General features: G+C 40.1%; 1 protein-coding gene across 4 annotated transcripts in view; it reads right to left on the bottom strand.

The window, feature by feature from the left end:
- UVRAG (UV radiation resistance associated) overlaps positions 1–18,705 on the bottom strand; it is an 86,780-nt gene that overhangs the window by 13,420 nt on the left and 54,655 nt on the right. For all 4 annotated transcript variants that reach the window (XM_079299211.1, XM_079299208.1, XM_079299209.1 and 1 more), the window contains one exon: positions 1,741–1,832. In XM_079299211.1, coding sequence (XP_079155337.1) covers positions 1,741–1,832 — 92 coding nt within the window. The remainder of the gene's footprint in view (positions 1–1,740; positions 1,833–18,705) is intronic.

The following is an 18,705-nucleotide window of genomic DNA, read 5'->3' as shown; positions in this document are numbered from 1 at the left end:
TCTGGCCTTTGATTTTCAGATTTTCTGAGGGGACCACACATCATCTGAGGATTCTTACACTACATGATGGATACCACACAAAAACTCACAGTGATATTCTCCCAATGAAGAAGGCTTTTCTTTATGCATCTTGCTAGAGGAAAAAACAAAAGCAGGGAGAATCTTTTCAGCTGTGGCTGAAATTACTTACAAAATAAAACTGCACAAGGGGCTGAGCTTCCTTTTCTCAGGACCTATTTACTTCCTGTGTTGGCTGAGCTGAATTTCCATCAAGTAACACTTTTTATAGTATTGCTTAAAGAGGAAGCTTTTTCTACTCCTACATTTGTTTTCCTTAGACAAGACTCCAAACAGCAGCCTGGAGGTGGGGCTGCTCAGCCTGGGAGAAGGCTCCAGATACATGTTAAAGCTCCTGCCAGTGCCTAAAGAGGCTCCAAGTGAGCTGGAGAGGGACTTCAGACAAGGCTCTAGAATGACAGGACAAGAGGGAATGGCTTTTCACTGCCACAGGAAAAGTTATATGGAATATTGGAAAAAAACCCCATTCCCTGTGAGGGTGGTGAGGCCCTAGCAAAGGCTGCCCACAGAAACTGGGGCTGCCCTATCCCTGGATGTGTTCAAGGATGGGTTGGATGGAGCTTGGAGCAACCTGGTCTAGTGGCAGATGTCCCTGCCTGTGGCAGGGGATGGGAACTGGATGATCTTTAAGGTCTTTCCAGCCCAAACCATTCCATGATTCCCTGTGACCTCTTATAGTAGAATTCACACAAGCACTTTTTAACATCAAAATCAATTTTAAAAAGAGGAAAATGTCAGGAGAAGAAACTGCTTTGCTCATGAGAGTTAAGGAGGCAGGGATTCCATGATTCCATGATAAGATGAGAATGAAGGACAAAATAATTGCTTAAAGCAAGGGACTGCATGAGTGCACACAATTCAAAGAGCATAAATTAAAACTATGTGAATACAAGCCATCTGTCACCTGTTGAAATATACAGGGTAGTAGACTGTGCTTCACATTTAGTAAAGCTCACCTCCATTTAAGGAGAACTGGTTAAGCCTCCTGCTGCAAGAAAAATCTAAACCAAATTTAGCTTTAAAACATAGAAACCTGTCTGACTTGTTTCTGCAGACAGTGGAAGAGGAGTCTGAATCCTCCAGAGTGAATTAGAACAGAAGGACATTGGATTTCCCTGGAATGTACTATAACCTTCAGTTATTCATTAATGTAGCTTCTCATTTAGCAACAACACTGAACATGCAACAGCTGCTTTCATTAGCAGCAATTATACTACAGAGAGGTTGCTTTGCTTATCATTCAGATTCCTATGCAGCTCACTTGAATTACACAGACAGGGACTGCCCAGGCTAAGACTTGTTCTGCTTAAGCAGTTTGATACAGAAGGTGCACCTGCTAGCAAAAATTAAATACAGTCTTAAGACAACAATTAATTCACTCCCTCTAGTGAACAATATTGTTTTTTCAAACACAATTCCCTTGCTACCTCAACCTCTGAGAAGGGTTGTGGGGTTCCAATATCATATGGAAGAACTTGTAAGAGCATAAGAAAGCGGTAGAATGTTGTGGACAGTTACATGGTCTGTATTTTGGGAAGGTCAGAATCTCACCAAGCATGCTAAGCTTGTGAAGAGGAGCTCCTTGTTTGAGACAAAGCCTTACCTTCAATTCTTTTGCAGCACCAAGCTCTTTCTTTTAAATTACAAAAAATAAATACTTACCACCTAACCATTAGCCCGAGCTCCATGAAGTTTTTCAGGTTAGGAAGAGTTTGCCTTAGATCTGGAGTACTCAGCCCATACTGGTATCTAAGCTAGAAAAACAGAAAAAAAATCCTAAAATAAGCACAGTTTTTCAAATCACAAAGAAAACTGCACCATGGTCAGTTAAGTTACTAGAAAGTTTAGGATGATTATCCAGCAGTTCCAAGATATTTATTCCCCTTAAGAAAATGTTCCACTACTTGTATTAGAAAACCCATCCAAGAACAGGGACAAAACAATCAGTCTGACTCTCAAACCTCCTTACACTTTCCCATTTACTATCTGCAACAAGAGAGCAGGCTCACAGCTTAATAAAAGCACGACTATTATGGGAAGAGACCAAATTCCATCACAGTGTTCTATACTCATGAATTCCAAATATTTATTTGTGTCTACTTGTCAGTCTGAGTGTATCAGTGTATACTGGAATCAGTAATAGAATTAGTACAGTAACATCAATGAGTAAAAATACATATTGTCACACAACTGATCAATATCTGTGCTCCTTGCACAGTTTACATCAGCATTTAAACTCCTGTTATTAGTATCATAATTAAATCCAGCACTCAAATCAGATGCTACTTAGTGAAGGGAAAGGCTTTAAACAATGACATGCTTTAACCTGAATATTTATTGACTCCTACAAATTGTTCTTATGTCATCCACATGACATAACTGTCATTGCTGAGATTTATAAACTCCGTGTTCAACAAGTCACCAAATTAAAAATACCTCTGAAGAAAACAGCACATGGAAGGGAAAAAGTCTGTCAAGTTTGCATCTCAAAATTTCAGGGAAATTTGCAAAGAACTTTATCCCCTGTGTGATTAAAATATGCAAAAAAACCCCAACACCCTACATTCCAGTATCTCTATGGCTACTGGAACAATGCACTACCAATTTAATAAGCAGTTCTCAGCATATGTTAACATGCTCTAGAAGTCTCTGCTGGATCCAATGCAGGCACACACAGTAACTGCTCAAATTTAGTGCTGATAGAGTTACTAGCTGAAACATGGGACAGTCCCACTCAAAGTTAAATTTCTTTTGTTTTGAATCACACACCTGTTTCCATAATTCCTGACAGTAAGATGCAGGAAAGTATCTTAAATTTCAAAAATTTTTTACTTCTCCCAAACAATCAGTTTTTCAGAGAAAAAGACTCCTGAAATTAGGAATGATTTTTATGCTTGTCTGAGTTTCAGAAAGAAAAATTACTTTGGAAGAAAATCACCCTCAGTACTGTGTTGTACAATAGCTGGCCATTTATTACAGTTTATTATTTCCATATGGACAAAGCCAAATCATGTGGTGGGCTTGGGTTCATATTTTCTGCTACAATGACAGAACCTGGATTAAGACAACCATACAATATAAATTACAAAACCATCACCACATTCTCCTGATGGGATTATAGTGGATTTGGCTAACTGGAGGACTAGCCTGGAGCAAAAGAAATAAAGAAGAAAAAACTCACAAACCTCAAAAGCTTTACATTTGTTCCTCCTCCAACAATTAAAAGTGCATAGAATACCCCTTTTTATAGTCATTCTTACATTTTAAGGTTTCAGAGCATAAAAATAAGGTGGATTAAGGGATCTCTCCAACAGCCAAGATCAGAAGAATCCATAGGAGACCCCAGTATCCAAACATGAGCAAAACCACTAAAAGTCATTTTCATATTTCCATAGCAGAGATGGATATTAAGTAAAGTTTGTCTTCACAAACTGCATACATACTATTTTGGCTTTGTAACAGATTAAAAACAAAGCAATGCCTTGTGTCTGCATCAATACAAGCTGCTGCTGATATATTCACAATCCCAGAAAAGTTGAAAAACTCACCTGCCTTCTAGGGACAGAAAGAAACATAAAAAATAAAAAAAAAAATCAGCTGATGAATCAGATTTTAGCCTGGATCCAAAATTAGCACTCCATTAATGCAGCAAAGGTTAACTCCTGCTTTGCATAGTTCTGCAATAGTCTCACCTATCCTGACAAAGAAATCTCTGCTTTGCAGCACGATGCAGACCACTGCAACACCAAACAAATGGGAACATGGAGATGAAGGAAGGCTAAAAACAACATTTTTTACTTAAAAGATCAGAACTCCTCTTCCTCCTCTCCTTAAACTCTGACAATGTAAAAAAAAAAAATAAATTAGCAAGGACTGGATTTTTTTCCCCAATCCATAAAGCACTTTCCATATACCTTCACTTAAATTTAGTTTTTTTAACATCCAACACCACACATGCAGAGCTAGTTACTCCACTTCATCCAATAAATAATAAGACACTGAACAACAGTCATAAAGACTGAATCCAGAGGACACCATGGAGATACACCAAGGGTTGCTGGAGCACCTCTGCTGTGGAGACAAGCTGGGAGAGCTGTGGGTGCTCAGCCTGGAAAAACCAGGCTTTAGGGAGACCTTAGAGCCCCTGCCAGTGCCTAAAGGGGCTCCAAGTGAGCTGGAGAGGAACTTTGGACAAGGGCCTGGAGTGACAGGACAAGGGGAAATGGCTTCAAACTAACAGAGGACTGGGTTAGGTGGAATATTGGGAAGAAATTCTTGGCTGTGAGGGTGGCAAGGCCCTGGCACAGGGTGCCCAGAGAACCTGGGGCTGCCCTAGGCTAGGAAGGATGGGGCCTGGAGTAACCTGATCTAGAGGAAGTTTCCCTCCTGGAATTCCAAGTGGAATTGTATGATCTTTAAGGTCTGCTCCAGTCCAAACCATTCTATGATTCCCTGTCACCTGTCACAGTAAGATTCAAGCAAGTACTTTTTAACATCAAAATCAACTTTAAAAAGAGAAAAATGTGGTGAGAAGCTGGTTTGCTCATGAGAATTAAGAGGGCAGGAAAAGAAGAGCACACAGAGGTAACCACGTGCTGCCTTGATTCTCCTAAGAAATAGTTCAAATTTCAATTGTTGCTATTAAAACTCACCCATCTCCACACCAAGTTTCCAATGCAATAAATTTCAAAAGCAGCATTCTGTGTAAGATTTTAAAGATTGTTTCTTCATGATATTACAGACCTAGCCATCCAAAGAAAACGTGCCTGTTTCAATTGGAGTGAAGAGGTGTCTAAAATTTGTGTTCACATAAAGATCATGTATTCTCCACAGGACTGAGCAAATAATTAATGATGTTCCAGTAATAAAATATTAATTCTGATTTCCATACCAACATTTAGTGTCTAGGCACAGCTTTGTTTTTCCAAGTACTGCTCTCATATTTCACAAAAGCAAGACATAGGAGATGAGATGCATCATATTGTATAAACAGTTCAAGGCAGAAGAAATTAAAAGATTATCTGTATAGAGAACTCTGAAGAAACATTTACTATAAGGCCAACTTCTCTACAGAATACCAGCTAATCATACCAGTGGGTATTTTCGATTATACCTATATATTCCAACATCACAGAAAGCAATACATGTTAAAATAAGCATCATTTAAAAGAGTAGTTCTAAGATGGAAAGGTAGACTTATTCTTAAAAAACTTGTATTAGCTTTCTAAGAAAGTGTTTAAAGACTGAATTTCCTTAAAAGACTAATACTACCAAAATCACAGGATTAGCTGTAGGTGAGGCACAACAAACTGAAGTTAAATTGTAACAAAATAGGCACAATTATTTTACATTTTTTAAGATGAGAAAAAATAATATTCAGCCGCTCCAGTTTCTACCTGTATTTCCTTCTCTGCAATGGTCTAAACTTCATTGGAAAGTGTCTGTCCCCAGCAGTGAACCAGCTGCAATCTGAACATCTCTACTGCCAACAAAACAGCTTCCAAGGATTTATTTCATCAACTGGACTGCTAGACTTAAAAATCATGACCTAAAATCATGTTAGACAACAGGAAAGCTTACTGCCTTTCTAAAGGTAACAATTCCACAGCAAAATGTTCATTCATCAAATCTACCAGTAGAGATACATAATTTGCTAACTAACTAAATACAAACCTGCAAAGGTTCAGTTACTTTGCTATAAAGTCCATAAGAACACTAGGACTACTGAAGTTTTTCAATTACATTGGCTTAAAAATAAATAATTTTGTTATTTTCTATCTCTGTCTAATTGCAGGGTGCACTCAAGATCAAAACTAGGGGGTTTGCCACTCCAGGCCTGCTCTTAAGAAAAATAATGATATCCTGCATTTTTGTGGAAAGAACAATCATCCACTTCCTATCCTAATTCCTGCAGCAGTATTTAATAACTAATGGTATACAAGCACATACATTTGCTTCCAGCCAGAAACCACAGAGTACCTGGACTCAAGTATTCTTTTTTTTTTTGAGGGAGTGCAAAATGACTCCAATTGTAAACTCATCTGTTCATCATTTCTCATATTGTTTCCCCAGCCATATTCATCTTGTTCTAAGCCATGTGGAAGCAGTCTAACAACCAGAATATGTTATTAAAGTTCAAAATAGCAGCCACTTAAGTACATATTGTGCATAATATTCAAGTCTATGCCAAAATCTGTTGTGTTTTGGACTTCCCTTAGTCCCCACTGCAAGCAACTGGTTCTTGATGTTATAGCAGCACCTGTACCTACACAATAGGCAGACACGACCCACTATTACACTATGCAAAGATCTTGCAATATTAAGGCAGTCAAAAGCAATTTTGAATTATTTTCAGCTATATGAGGAGTTTTTCTTGATAGCATCAAGAATTTCAAAAGAACATCTGCTCTACAAATGTGAAAACCTGCAGAGAAAAATAGAAGCAAAAGCATTGTTTCAATCAAATTTGCAGAGCTGGCCATAAGCCAAGCATTTGCATAAGGTTTTCAGAGAATGTCAAATACTGGGACAGAAATATTAAGCTTTAGAAGTTTTAATAAAATGACATAGTTAATTGTTTTTCAAGATCCTGGGTGACTTTTCAGAGTATGACAGAGCACTGGCAGGGATTCAGATGACTAAGCACTGCAATAATGAAAATGGGAAGTGTTGTTATAATGCCTGTTGCTATATAAACAACTATGGGGAATCAGTGAAATAATGCCTGCTGCTATATAAACAGTTCTGTGTGTTTATACCTTTTGGGGGCAATTATAAAATTTTAGATTACTGAACTCTTCACATGTTGCTTGCCTTTGTTTTATTGAATCTGGCTAGCTGTTCTAGCTCTGAACACCTATGTGGGTTTACTGAAAAACCATTAAGCTACAACATTAGTGAAACATATTGTGGTATCAATAGCTCTTTAGAAAATGCACCTCCAAACTAAGCTTCTAAAAATAATTTTCATTTTTCATACTCCAAAAGACTATCAGTAAGCATCAACTACAGTTTAGAAGTAATCATAACAAAAGGGCTTCTAAAACTTTAAGATTCTTGGGGAAGTAGGAGCTGAAAAAAGAGAAATAACCATTGTGATTATAACAAGTCTTGAAGTCCTCAATCTTGCTTCCAGAAGGAGTGAACAGAGGACTGCCACAGTAGTGACAGTCCTCATCCAAGCAAGAGGAAGAGCTCAAATACAACAGCAATTTCAACAGACATCATGACTTATCTTCATATGCCTGTGTCCATCTCCCAGTTACACCTGAAAAGCAGATGTTTATTTTGCACCTCATTCAAGAGTATTAAACTAACAAGAAAGCAAGTTACACCCACATGCTTGAAGACCCATGTCCTTCATTAATCCATTGAGCATACACATTCAAGCTCCTCAAGCCAACCCAGCATGCCTAAAGCCTTCACTAAAACCATGTGAAAAGACTCCTACCATTGATTTGATTTAGCAATAGTAAATAAGGCATACAAATAGCAATCAAAGAGGAGAGAACTGCATTTTATGCTGTATCTTTGAAGGACACTTACAATCAGTTATTTTTAAAGCATGCTTAGTCTGAACTAACCTAATTTGTCCCACATTTACAAGGGAGATGCAGTATCAATAAGATAATTTCGTTATCACAAAATCACAAAATAATTTTTCTTGTTATCACAAAAATGATTTGGGTTGGAAAGGACTTTTAAACTCATCCAGTTCTAACTCCCCTGCCATGGGACTAGATATCTTCCACTAGACCAGGCTGCTCCAAGACCTGTCCAGCCTGGACTTGAACACTTTCAGGGGTGCAGCAGCCACAGCTTCTCTGGGCAATCTCTGCCAGGGCCTCACCACTCTCACAGGGAAGAATTTCTGCCCAGTATCCCACTCTGGCAGTGGGAAGCCATTCCCCCTTGTCCTGTCATTCCAGTCTCTCTCCTGGTCTCCTGGAGCCCCTTCAGGCACTGGAAGGGGGTTTAAGGTCCCCCTGGAGCATTCTCTTCTCCAGGCTCTCCCCAGCTCTCTTAGGCTGCCTCCAGAGCAAAGGGGTCCTAGCCCTCAGAGCATCTCCATGGCCTCCACTGGACTCAACTATAACAGGTTCACGTCCTTCTGATGTTGAGGGCCCCTCACTCTCTCACTGTGACCTGTAACAGTGAAAACATTGGAGATGCTACACAGTCCCTGCACCAAGACAGTCACTAGGTACAATTCAGAAACTTTGATCTGTACATTAGAGCAAAATGTCCTCACAGAGGTCTAACTGATTCAGTTCTCACAAACTGCATCAAATGGAGATGGGAACTTTTTCTCACCACTGGTTCTTTTTGCCCCAAGAACAACATTTCTTGGGAAAGGAAACCTCCTTTCCTCTCCTCTCAGCCTGGAGAATTTGAATTCACTTCCATCGAAAGGCAGGGGAAATTCATGCATGAAATCTACACAGAGGAATTATTCAGAAGTGATCAGGGAAACTGTATTCTCATCTGATAACAGACCTAATTGCCTTTTACCTTGTTGGACTTGCCCTAGAATTATATTAAGCTGCTTCTTACTCTTGCATTCACCAAAACACAAAGTCTGATCTTTATTTAAAGACAACAGCAGCTTCAATTCCAAATGCACAGCAACTTTTATTATCCTGCCAAACATTTGTGAAGCAGTTTTCTTCTACTTTTTAAAACTTCAGCAAAAATTAATACTGGATTTTGGTTTCACAGCAATAGTGTTTATTGGAGATGGACCTCAAGAAAATAAGGAAATACGAGTATGTGTTTGAGTACATGTAGAACACACTGTAGAACTAAACATTTAGATGAGCCAAAAAGCTGCATTTCCTCAAGAACTCTCTCACTGATATTTATGAAACCCTTCTAGGAGTAAACACAACACCCCTCCAGAGAGGTCTCAAACATTAGCCTTCATGGTTTCAGTCTGGTGTCCAGTAAGGGGAACCATTGTCAAAGACAGGCTGGGAGAAACAGTCACTCATGTAAGTAAAGTATTCCTGTAAAATTTAGTAGTTACTGGGCTTGTTACAAGACCCAGCATATATGGGTCCCTATGCCCATAAAGATACACCTCATATGCCACAGCTGTTTAATAAAAGAACATTAAAAAAGGCAATTTAGAAGGCAGAGCAGTTACTTGCCTCCAAAAAGCTTCCCCTGCTCCCTAGTGAAGCACTCAAATAACTCAAATCAGGTTTACTGCAGTCTTGCTGCATTTATAGCTTGATAAGATGAAACTATAGAGCCTATAACCTTTACAGGTTCAGGTCAGATCTTCTTAAAAGGGTTCAGGATCACTAATTGATGTTCACTGGATTATAGAAAATGGGCACACTTATTTCCTATGACTTCATTTATCCTGAGCTTTTGTATTAAAAATCATTACATCAGGCACAAAAGGTCAGAAGTGCAAAAGCCAAAAGGGTAAAGATAAGTAACATTCTGTGCCTCCATGTTAAATGTGAAATTTTCTCTGTGTGTTTAGCTCCCCAAATGTAATTCTGCACACCTGAAGTTTGTTTTCTACCTATATATCAACCTATGAATACCAAAAGGGCAATATTCTCAGGGAATACACAGGTATGTACAGAGAATTCCAGGATGGAAAACAAAGAAAATATGGTTAGGGTTATAGTGCTACACACTCCTCCTCCACTTATCTGTTACTTTCACAATATAATAAATCCACTCCAAAACCAGGCAATTTTCCCATATGGCATCAGTGCAGCTCTATCCTGTACCCTAATATGTTGCAGGAAAGGAACTTGCAGAATTATTTCAGTGGGCAAACAATGAGCTCCATTAGATTGTAAACATCTTTCAGCCATTTGTTCTTTCATGTTGTGTCAGGAAAGCCTTGTTTTAAAATGGGTGAAATTGAGCTTCTGGCCTTCATTCATCCAGGTTTGTGAACTCTGCTCTTTCAGGTGAAAAGGCTTTTGCTTCAAGAAAGCTTTATTCAAAGAGCAAGTGATTCAGCCCATGACATGGAGCTTAAAAGGAAGAAGAATTTGGGGATTCTCTGCTCCCAGCCACATCTTGCATTTCAGCTGAACTGCTTTCCAGCTATCTATTACATTACTGTCAATGAACAAAGGAGACTGACTTCTAAAAAAAGATTAGATTGTGAATCAAATGGGAAGCCCTCTCACTCGAGGAGTACAGAATGAACAGTTTAACCTGTGAAAGACTTGCTTCCTATCAGGATAACACCAGCATTCAGTGAACTCCACTTGGCAGTAAGACACACCAACAGGAAATGGTTTCCCACATGATGAATGACATTTCAAACTTAAAAGCTGAGGTCAGAGAGCATTAAACCAAGGACAGTTCAGCACTGATCTTCCTGAAAACATCAACTTACACATGCAAAATTGAAGCAGAGCTTGGTTTCTTCCTAATTACACAACATTAACTTCACAAATATTCACATGAATTACACACATGGCCAAAGAAGAGAGATACAATAAGCCCTTCAGCATTTCCAGTCTTTTGAAAAAGAAAATATTTTAAAGCTCTGGATTTCCAAACATTCTGGACTGACCAAAAAGTGTACATACATATCAGACACTTTTATTCCATTTGCTGGAGAAGAACTTGCTCTAAACTCCAACCACAGTATATAAAAAACTTGAAAGGCATTTATGGATAATTAAGTAGTTACATACCAAAACCTTTCTAAAAAGGTTTAGTGCCCTAATGTGCCAAATCTTACACACAGAAGTATTAGACCAATCTTGACCCAAGGAGGACAAAAGATACATATTAAACTATATAACAGAAGAACAAAGAATGTGGGGGGAGAAGCAAAGGTAACAGAAGCTCAGAAAAAAAAAAATAAACTCCACAAGTCATAGCTTGCCACTTGCTTGCAAATAAAAGGTAAGATAAATTTTTATGCATTAAAGAAGTGAAGTTTCAAGAAATGAGATTAATTTTACCATTTTACCCATTAAGCAATGGGCCACATGGCAGAAAGTAAGGCTCCAAAAGAAGAAACAGGCTTACAAAGCAGGACCTGGAATTCCACAGATGTGAACACTTTATATTTCAATGTCCAGCTCTGCCTCTAGTGCACACACCCTACTTGTTAAGAAAAACTATACACTGCAGCTTTTTCCTACAATGATACCTTGTGCCAGGACTTGGTAACAGACTTCCCACTTCCTTATCTCTTTCAATTTTATAACATAGAACTTAGAAACACTACAAAGCAGCTGAAGCTGGCAGACAACGTGTTTATGTCAGATTAACTACATCAGAAATCCAGTTGCCTTTTGATTCTTCAATTTTGCTTCTATTTTAAAAACATACACATCTTTTTAGGAAATTCTTCAGTCTGAAGAGCAAATGTAGAGAGATGATGACAGCTACACAATACAAAAGCTATATAAAACAGAGAACATGTCTGCAAGGCTGGACCCCCAAAATTATTTTGGAGGACTGACTCTAAGCACAGCTGGTGATGCCACATCTCCTATTCACAGAAACCCAGAACAGTTTGGGTTAGAAAAGACTTTTAAGCTTGTCCAGATCTAACCTCACAGCCATGGACTTAGATACTTTCCACTAGACCTGGTTGTTCCAAGACCTGTCCAGCCTGTCCTTGAACACCTCCTGGGATGGGGCAGCCACAGCTTCTCTGGGCAGGCTCTGCCAGTGCCTCACGACTCTCACAGCCAGGAATTTCTGCCCAATATCCCATCTAACCCTGCCCTCTGGCACTGGGAAGCCATTCTCTCTTGTCCTGTCACTCCAGGCTCTTCTCCCTCTTCATCTGTCTTGGAGCCCCTCCAGGCACTGGAAGGGGCTCTAAGGTCTTTCTAAAGCCACCTCTTCTCCAGGCTGAAAACTCCAGGCTCTTCCAGCCTGTCCATACATGACAAGTGCTTCATCCCTCCAGTCACCCAAGCACACTGGTCATCCCACCAGGGCTGCAGGAGCCTCCAGCACTGCCTGGGCTTAGGCTGCAGGTGCTGGGATCTGTATGGGTTGAACAGCCAAGACCTGCTCCTTCACAGAGTAAATTAATCTTGGCCTTTGCCTACGGACAGGGATAGGCAGGCTTTCAGGTGAATGAAAGCTGGGACTTTAGTTACAGCTAATCCAGCCTCATTTCAACCTATTTTATCTTGGCATAGGAGATAGGAAAAGATTTTTTTTTAAAAAAGCCTTTCCAAAAAGTTTGCAAAACATGTACGTAAATTCCCCAATTCTAAATGATCTGGCTAAGTATCAGTTCACTGTTACCCAAGGAAAGCTTCAGGAATGAAACCTCTCCTAAGAGCTTTTGGTTCTACACAGCTGGAGAAGGTACCTTGTGGTTTTTCAGGTGCAGTCCCTTCCTCTTCACATTAAAATGAAAACTTGGCACTTCAAAAGACAAGGACAAGACTCTGGCTTCAACCTGAGCTCTTTCAAGAACACTTTTCCGTATGCAGCTAAACTGGCCTTGGATTCAGACAGCACATTCTTTCTGAACTGTATGTTTTATAATCTTAGTTTAGGGACCTCATAAAAAATGCAGTGTGCAAGTCACAGTATCCTACACTCAAAGGGCCATAACCACTGCATATACACCACTGCCCACAAAAATCTTAAAGACACTTCTGCTCCTTCGTGTTTATTGCCAAAACAAATTTCTAGGCCTAACATTTCTGCTGTTCAACTTCCCATGGAAAAGTTTATTAGTTTCTATTATAGAGCTGATTTTCTCTCATGTTTGATAGTCTAACAGAGCCAGAAACTGAGCCTCTTGCCTCATTTCATGTTTAACAGCCGAGTTTCAGTCCAGCCTCTTATATATGGCACTAGTATGTAAGTATTCAACTTTAATTCCATGCAGATATTAGGAAGAGGGCACTTTAACTACACCTACAATACAACAAGTATTTTGCTTTTCTTTTGTGGTTCTGTGAATGTTACTTTGTGCATTAGACAAGCAACTGACCCACAAAACAGCATTCCCAGGAAAGCAGCATTGGCTGCTCAGCTTCTCAAATAGTTTACACAAAACATGTAAACACCACCTGTCACCACGTGGACACATTGGCCATGGACACGCGGGAGGAGGGCTAGACAACAGTTATTTCCCTGGATCTGTACTCTATTGATGAGAAAACGAACCTTGGGGGAGCTGACAAGAGAGTGATTTATTTATTTGTCCCATCAAATAGCTCTTGTGTTGCTAATGACTGTCAGATGAAAGCAGAGCTATTCTTCGGCCAGGGCTGAAGAAGCCATGCCAATGCAAACAGGAGCATCAAACACAACTCAACAGTGGTCTGACCAAACAAATGAGGATGAGAAAAGAAGCTTCCCTGTGAAAGGATCCCAAGCATGGCATCCAGGCTGAACAGAAGTAAGAATAACCTTAACTTATACAGTGTAACATATTCCACAGGTTTCACTAGACCTGGAAGTGATGCCTGGAAGGTGATACTTTCTCTGACACCATATGCAGAGGCCCTGTTAACAAACATGGATGATGAACTTTTTACCTGGGCAGACAGGGATAGGAAAAGGGGAAGAGATTTAAACTAAACAAGGGCAGATTTAGATAACACAATAGAAATTCTTTACTCAGAAGGTGGTGAGGCCCTGGCACAGGATGCCCACAGAAATTGTGACTGCCCATCCCTAGAAGTGTTCAAGACCAGGTTGGACAGGGCTTGGAGCAACCTGGTCTAGGGTTGGTGTAGAGAAGGTGTTGATAGCTAGGAAAGGTGTCCCTGCCCATGAACAAGATTTTCTTCAAGTTCCCTTGCAACCCAAACTGCTGTATGATTCTATGAACTGAGGTAAGACTGGATACATTCACTCCTTGAGTTGGCTGTCGGAAACAAAGAGCTGTAAAATGGTCCAGATTGTTTGGCATCTGGTTTTGCAAGTCTACTTTCCAAGAACCATTCACTTAGACAAGGAGAGAACATCACCACTTCTGAGGCCATGTCCAGTAAAGCCAGATGGAGATAGTGACCAAGGTCACAGCAAAAGAATAAAAGGGGTCTCACAACAGTCATACAGCTGCCCTCTGGTTCTGTGGTAAAACTGAGATAAGACTTAGAGTAAGAAATCCAGAAGATTAAGAGGCAAAATAATTTGGAGTCCTTCAGTAGCTGACTGAAATAGCAAATCATTTGACACTTAGATTGCAAATAACTTGACTGCCCCATGCAAGAAATAGCTGCAGTATATTCCCTTCTTACTGGTATCCAGCTTCACAGCTCTGTTGAAGTTACGTCCTCTTCAAGCAATCTGGGAACTGGACAAGGAATAATGCCTGTCAAGTATCATGCAAGAGATAACCTCTTGAATATGTAAAGAAATTGGAACTTCAATTGGGGGTAACATCTTCTACATTCAATGAACAAGATGGACATGCTCTCCTCCAATGGCTCCAATAATAAACACATGCATTAGACATAATGACCAATACAGTACAGAAATCATTTAATATGGAATCACAGAATTGCTTCTGTTGAAAGAGACCTTCAAGCCCATCTCATTCTACCCCCCACTTGCCATGGGCAAGGACACCTTCCACTAGACCAGGCTGCCTCCAAGCCCTGTTAACCTGGCGTTGGACACCTCCAGGGACAGGGCAGCCACAGCTTCCCTGTGCCAGGGCCTCACCACTTCTCATCTTTCTGGGCATACAATCTTGGGTGAGTTATTCTCCCACAGTAACACTGTGTGTGCTCATTAGGGACTCACTCACCTCAAGGATGATGGTCACTAACTCATCATATGCAATGAAGACCCTACACTGAAGTAGGCCAAGCAATTAAGGCGGAGGGAGGGACGGGAGGGAGGGAGGGAGAGGGAGGGAGGGAGGGAGGGAGGGAGGGAGGGAGGGAGGGAGGGAGGGAGGGAGGGAGGGAGGGAGGGAGGGAGGAGGAGGGGGGGGGGGGAGGGAGGGAGGGAGGGAGGAGGGAGGAGGAGGAGGAGGGAGGGAGGGAGGGAGGGAGGGAGGGAGGGAGGGAGGGAGGGAGGGAGGGAAGGGAAGGAGGGAAGGGAAGGGAAGGAGGGAAGGGAAGGAGGGAAGGGAAGGAAGGAAGGAAGACAGCAAAGCAGCCAGTAAAGCAGCAACAAAGTTGCTTGCTTTCTACAGGGCTGCAACTCAAAACTCAAAGCCACTGCACTCTCAATACTCCCTACTTCAAAGTTAAAACAAAGAGAACTCAAAGAGATATCATTTTAACCCTGTTCTGTGTTTACTTATAACCCACAAAAAAAAACCTCACCAATCTTCAGGGATTTCCTAATATTCATCCACCATAACAAGAGGTTTTCATGGTGTAATCTCAGTTACATCACTGAGAGTTCACTTCTTTCTCCTGCTAGAGCCTCAGCTTCCTCAGATACTCCATACACACCCCTAACTTAGGAGCTACAGAGTTTATGGGGCTAATACTTGCTGAATGCTCTCCCACTGTCTAATACTTTGGAGAGCTGTGTAATTCATTCCCATTTCTAGCAACTCTATTGTACCTCACCTTTGACTATGATAGTGAATTTTTTTGGTAGGTATTATTAGATGTAAGTGACTGATTTCTCTTGGAATAAAAACCCACATTTCTATCCTAGTAAGAGTCAAACAGCTGAAATCTTAAATGGAAATTTATGGCCTTAGATAATGTTATCCAGCTCAAAAAGCTCCACTGTGAACTTTGTAAGGGAGTCAGTTTTACAAACAGAAAATATGGGTATTGAAACAATTCGTGCTCACATACAGATGGAAGTTATTATGAACTCTCAGAATTAACACACATTGTTTCAACTTTGGAAAGTAACAGCAAAGCAAGTTTCTCCAAAACATACTCTACCATGCCAGCACTAAGCTGCTTCTAATTCCAGCTGAATTCTCCTGAGTGCAAGATGTGGTTTCCAGTGTTATTATCCTGCTGTTTTATAAAACAGTACCACTTTATCTCTAGAAGAGTCTTTATGTCAGTAATTTTATTTAATATCAACCCCATTTCACTTCGTCCACATTCACATTTCTACTTGCTGCCAGAATTCTAGGTAATTGTAAAAGGAAAAAAAATACATAAAAATCCAGGAAACCAGGGAAGCTTATACAAATCATTTCATAATATTTCTTTAAGTTGATTGAGTTTCTCTGGACTCTTTGTTTGTCAGTGTTCAAAACCTTGCATGAATGATTTAAGTGAGGTGATAGAGACCCAGGCTCTTGTTTTCATGCTCCAGTGAAGTCACCACTGTTCTTCCCAGGCACCTCCAACCTTCCCACAGCCCACAGAGGGAAATAAGCAGCTGATTTACATTTATTCCCCACAAAGAGGATTGGTTCTCTGAATTAAGGCCAACACCTTGGGGTGATGGTCTGGAGATAAGAGATAGGCAGCTGCTCAGTCTCCATACAAACTTAATTTTTCACACATTCACAAGAGCTAAGCATATCTGGATACTTCTCTGAAAGCAGCCACAAGGTCTGCTAAAAGCTACGTAAATTCAACAGTTTCAGCATCCCAAGGAACACACAAAGGATTCAGACAATCCAACACTTGTGTTTTTAGGTCAAGTCAGCCCCAGAGCAGAGAGTTTTTGTGATGCATTTCTGCACATCATCTACCTGCTCTGCTTTCACAATGGAATTTCCCCTTGGCAGAACTATAAAAACTAGCAATATGTGACCAAGGACATCAAAATGAAGGTGACTACAACAGTTTATGTGGACATCAGTAACACCTTCATGATTAAATAAGTAGCAGAAGCACACCCAAAAATTCCAATTTACTTTTATTATCTTTTTATATCCAGCAGCATACAATCTCAAGCATTAAGATGTGAACCACTAGTGTTCTACTAACCACTTTAAAATTTGGCCACTGACTAGCTTGCAACAGCACCAATGACCCCAAGCAGAATTGGAAACTCTTTTTCTACCACTACTTACCTAAAGTCTTAATTTACTTTTAGAAGTTTAAACACACACCAGTGATTTCAGAAACCAACTGCGAGGAATTGAAAGGCAACATGGGTGTGTTTAACCACCCAGAGCCCTTCAGAAACAGGACAAGAAAATCAGAATGAGAGGTTTCAGCAGGTCCAAGAGTGGTAACAACTCACAGGTGACAAGTCCAACAGATAAACAGGAAAACAAGTAAAGTGGTGACAGTTCCTATAAAAAATACTGCAGGCACAAGTGTCAAGTAAACAAACTACGTGAACAGCAAAAGACAACCACCCTGAGCTCAATGAAGAATTCATCATTTTGATGAAAAAAACCAACAGCTTGTTGCTTGCATCACATAACTGAATGGCAAACTCCAGAATAAGGTAAAAACCAGGAAGGGCTGAAAGCAAAGCATCAATGACTCACAAGTTACAGCATGAACTAGTGTAAGCAGAATGAACTAGGAAGCAGAGATTAAGGAAAGCATTGATTTTGAAGAGAGAGCTCTATCAAAGCACTTGAGAGAAAGACTAATCCCTTTTTTTTCACTCATCTTCCCTCTGGAGGTCAAGTGTGAACAGCTGGCTGCCATTACTAACACCACCAACAAGGAGGTACAGTCTTAAGATAAATTAACAGCCCAGCTAAGCGAATTTCCAAGATTAGTAGGACTTGATTAACTTGTCTTAAGATATTTTAGCCTTTAAATAATTTCAGAGGTCATTGTCCAAAATACACTAAGCATGGGCAAGTCTGGAAAATGTTTTCTAAGCTTGGATTGCATTTACTAAACACAGAAAGACTCAGAAGCTTTACTTCAATTTGGGATAAGGAATGGCAAAAAAAAGTGATGGAAGAGAAAACTGGAAAAACAAACAAGACTAGTAGTATGCCTAAAAAGGTCAGATTTTTCAAGAAAAAAATCTGTAAGATTAATGTAATTTCAAACAGGTTAGAAACAGAAATGTCATATTTCTGTTGGAATTTAAATCTCTTGGCATTTTCTGGTGTAATATGCTCACAAGCATGCTGGGGAAATGGGATATTGATGAAGTACAAGTGAATACAGAGAAAGTACTCTTTGGGTGTAATAAAGAATGGTTCATGGCTACAGCTGAAGTCCTGGCAAGATGGGACTCCACCTGGAATAACAGAACCCCAGTTCTATCCAGTATTTTAATTAGGTAATCTGGATAGGGCATAGGCTCAGATGCAGCCAGCATAAAGCTGAGACTGAGTTCTGAACCTCTAATGTTATGCCACCAAAGTAGAAACATGATTAGAAACAAAAAAGTTCATCTATAAGAATGCATTCAAGGTACAGAATAAAAAATGTGAATTAAACAAGTTGCCTGCACCAATTCAGAATGGACTCTTGTGTTGCTGTGCAGAAAATACCTGGGGCTGTTGTTGCAGAGAATCCTAAGATTTACTCTGCCAGGCTTTTAAGAGTACAAACCTATTAGAACCCAATCAACTGGAAATAAAAGGACAAGACTTGGGAAGCACTTCTCCCATCCTACTCAATGTTTTGAAAGTGACAGTTGCTCTCTGTATCAGCTTTGGGCATTGCATTTTAAGAAAAATGTGGATTCAGATGGAGAATGCTTGAAAGTTTGCAAAGAGGAAGAGACTTAAATGGATCAGATTATCATAATATATAAACAAAGGTAAGACAGGTTTGGACTCAATGTCAC

This window comes from Erithacus rubecula, assembly GCF_903797595.1.
Source record: "Erithacus rubecula genome assembly, chromosome: 1".
NCBI classification, from domain to species: Eukaryota; Metazoa; Chordata; class Aves; order Passeriformes; family Muscicapidae; genus Erithacus; species Erithacus rubecula.
The sequence above is the reverse complement of the archived record's forward strand: the minus strand, read 5'-3'. Positions and strand labels throughout refer to the sequence as shown.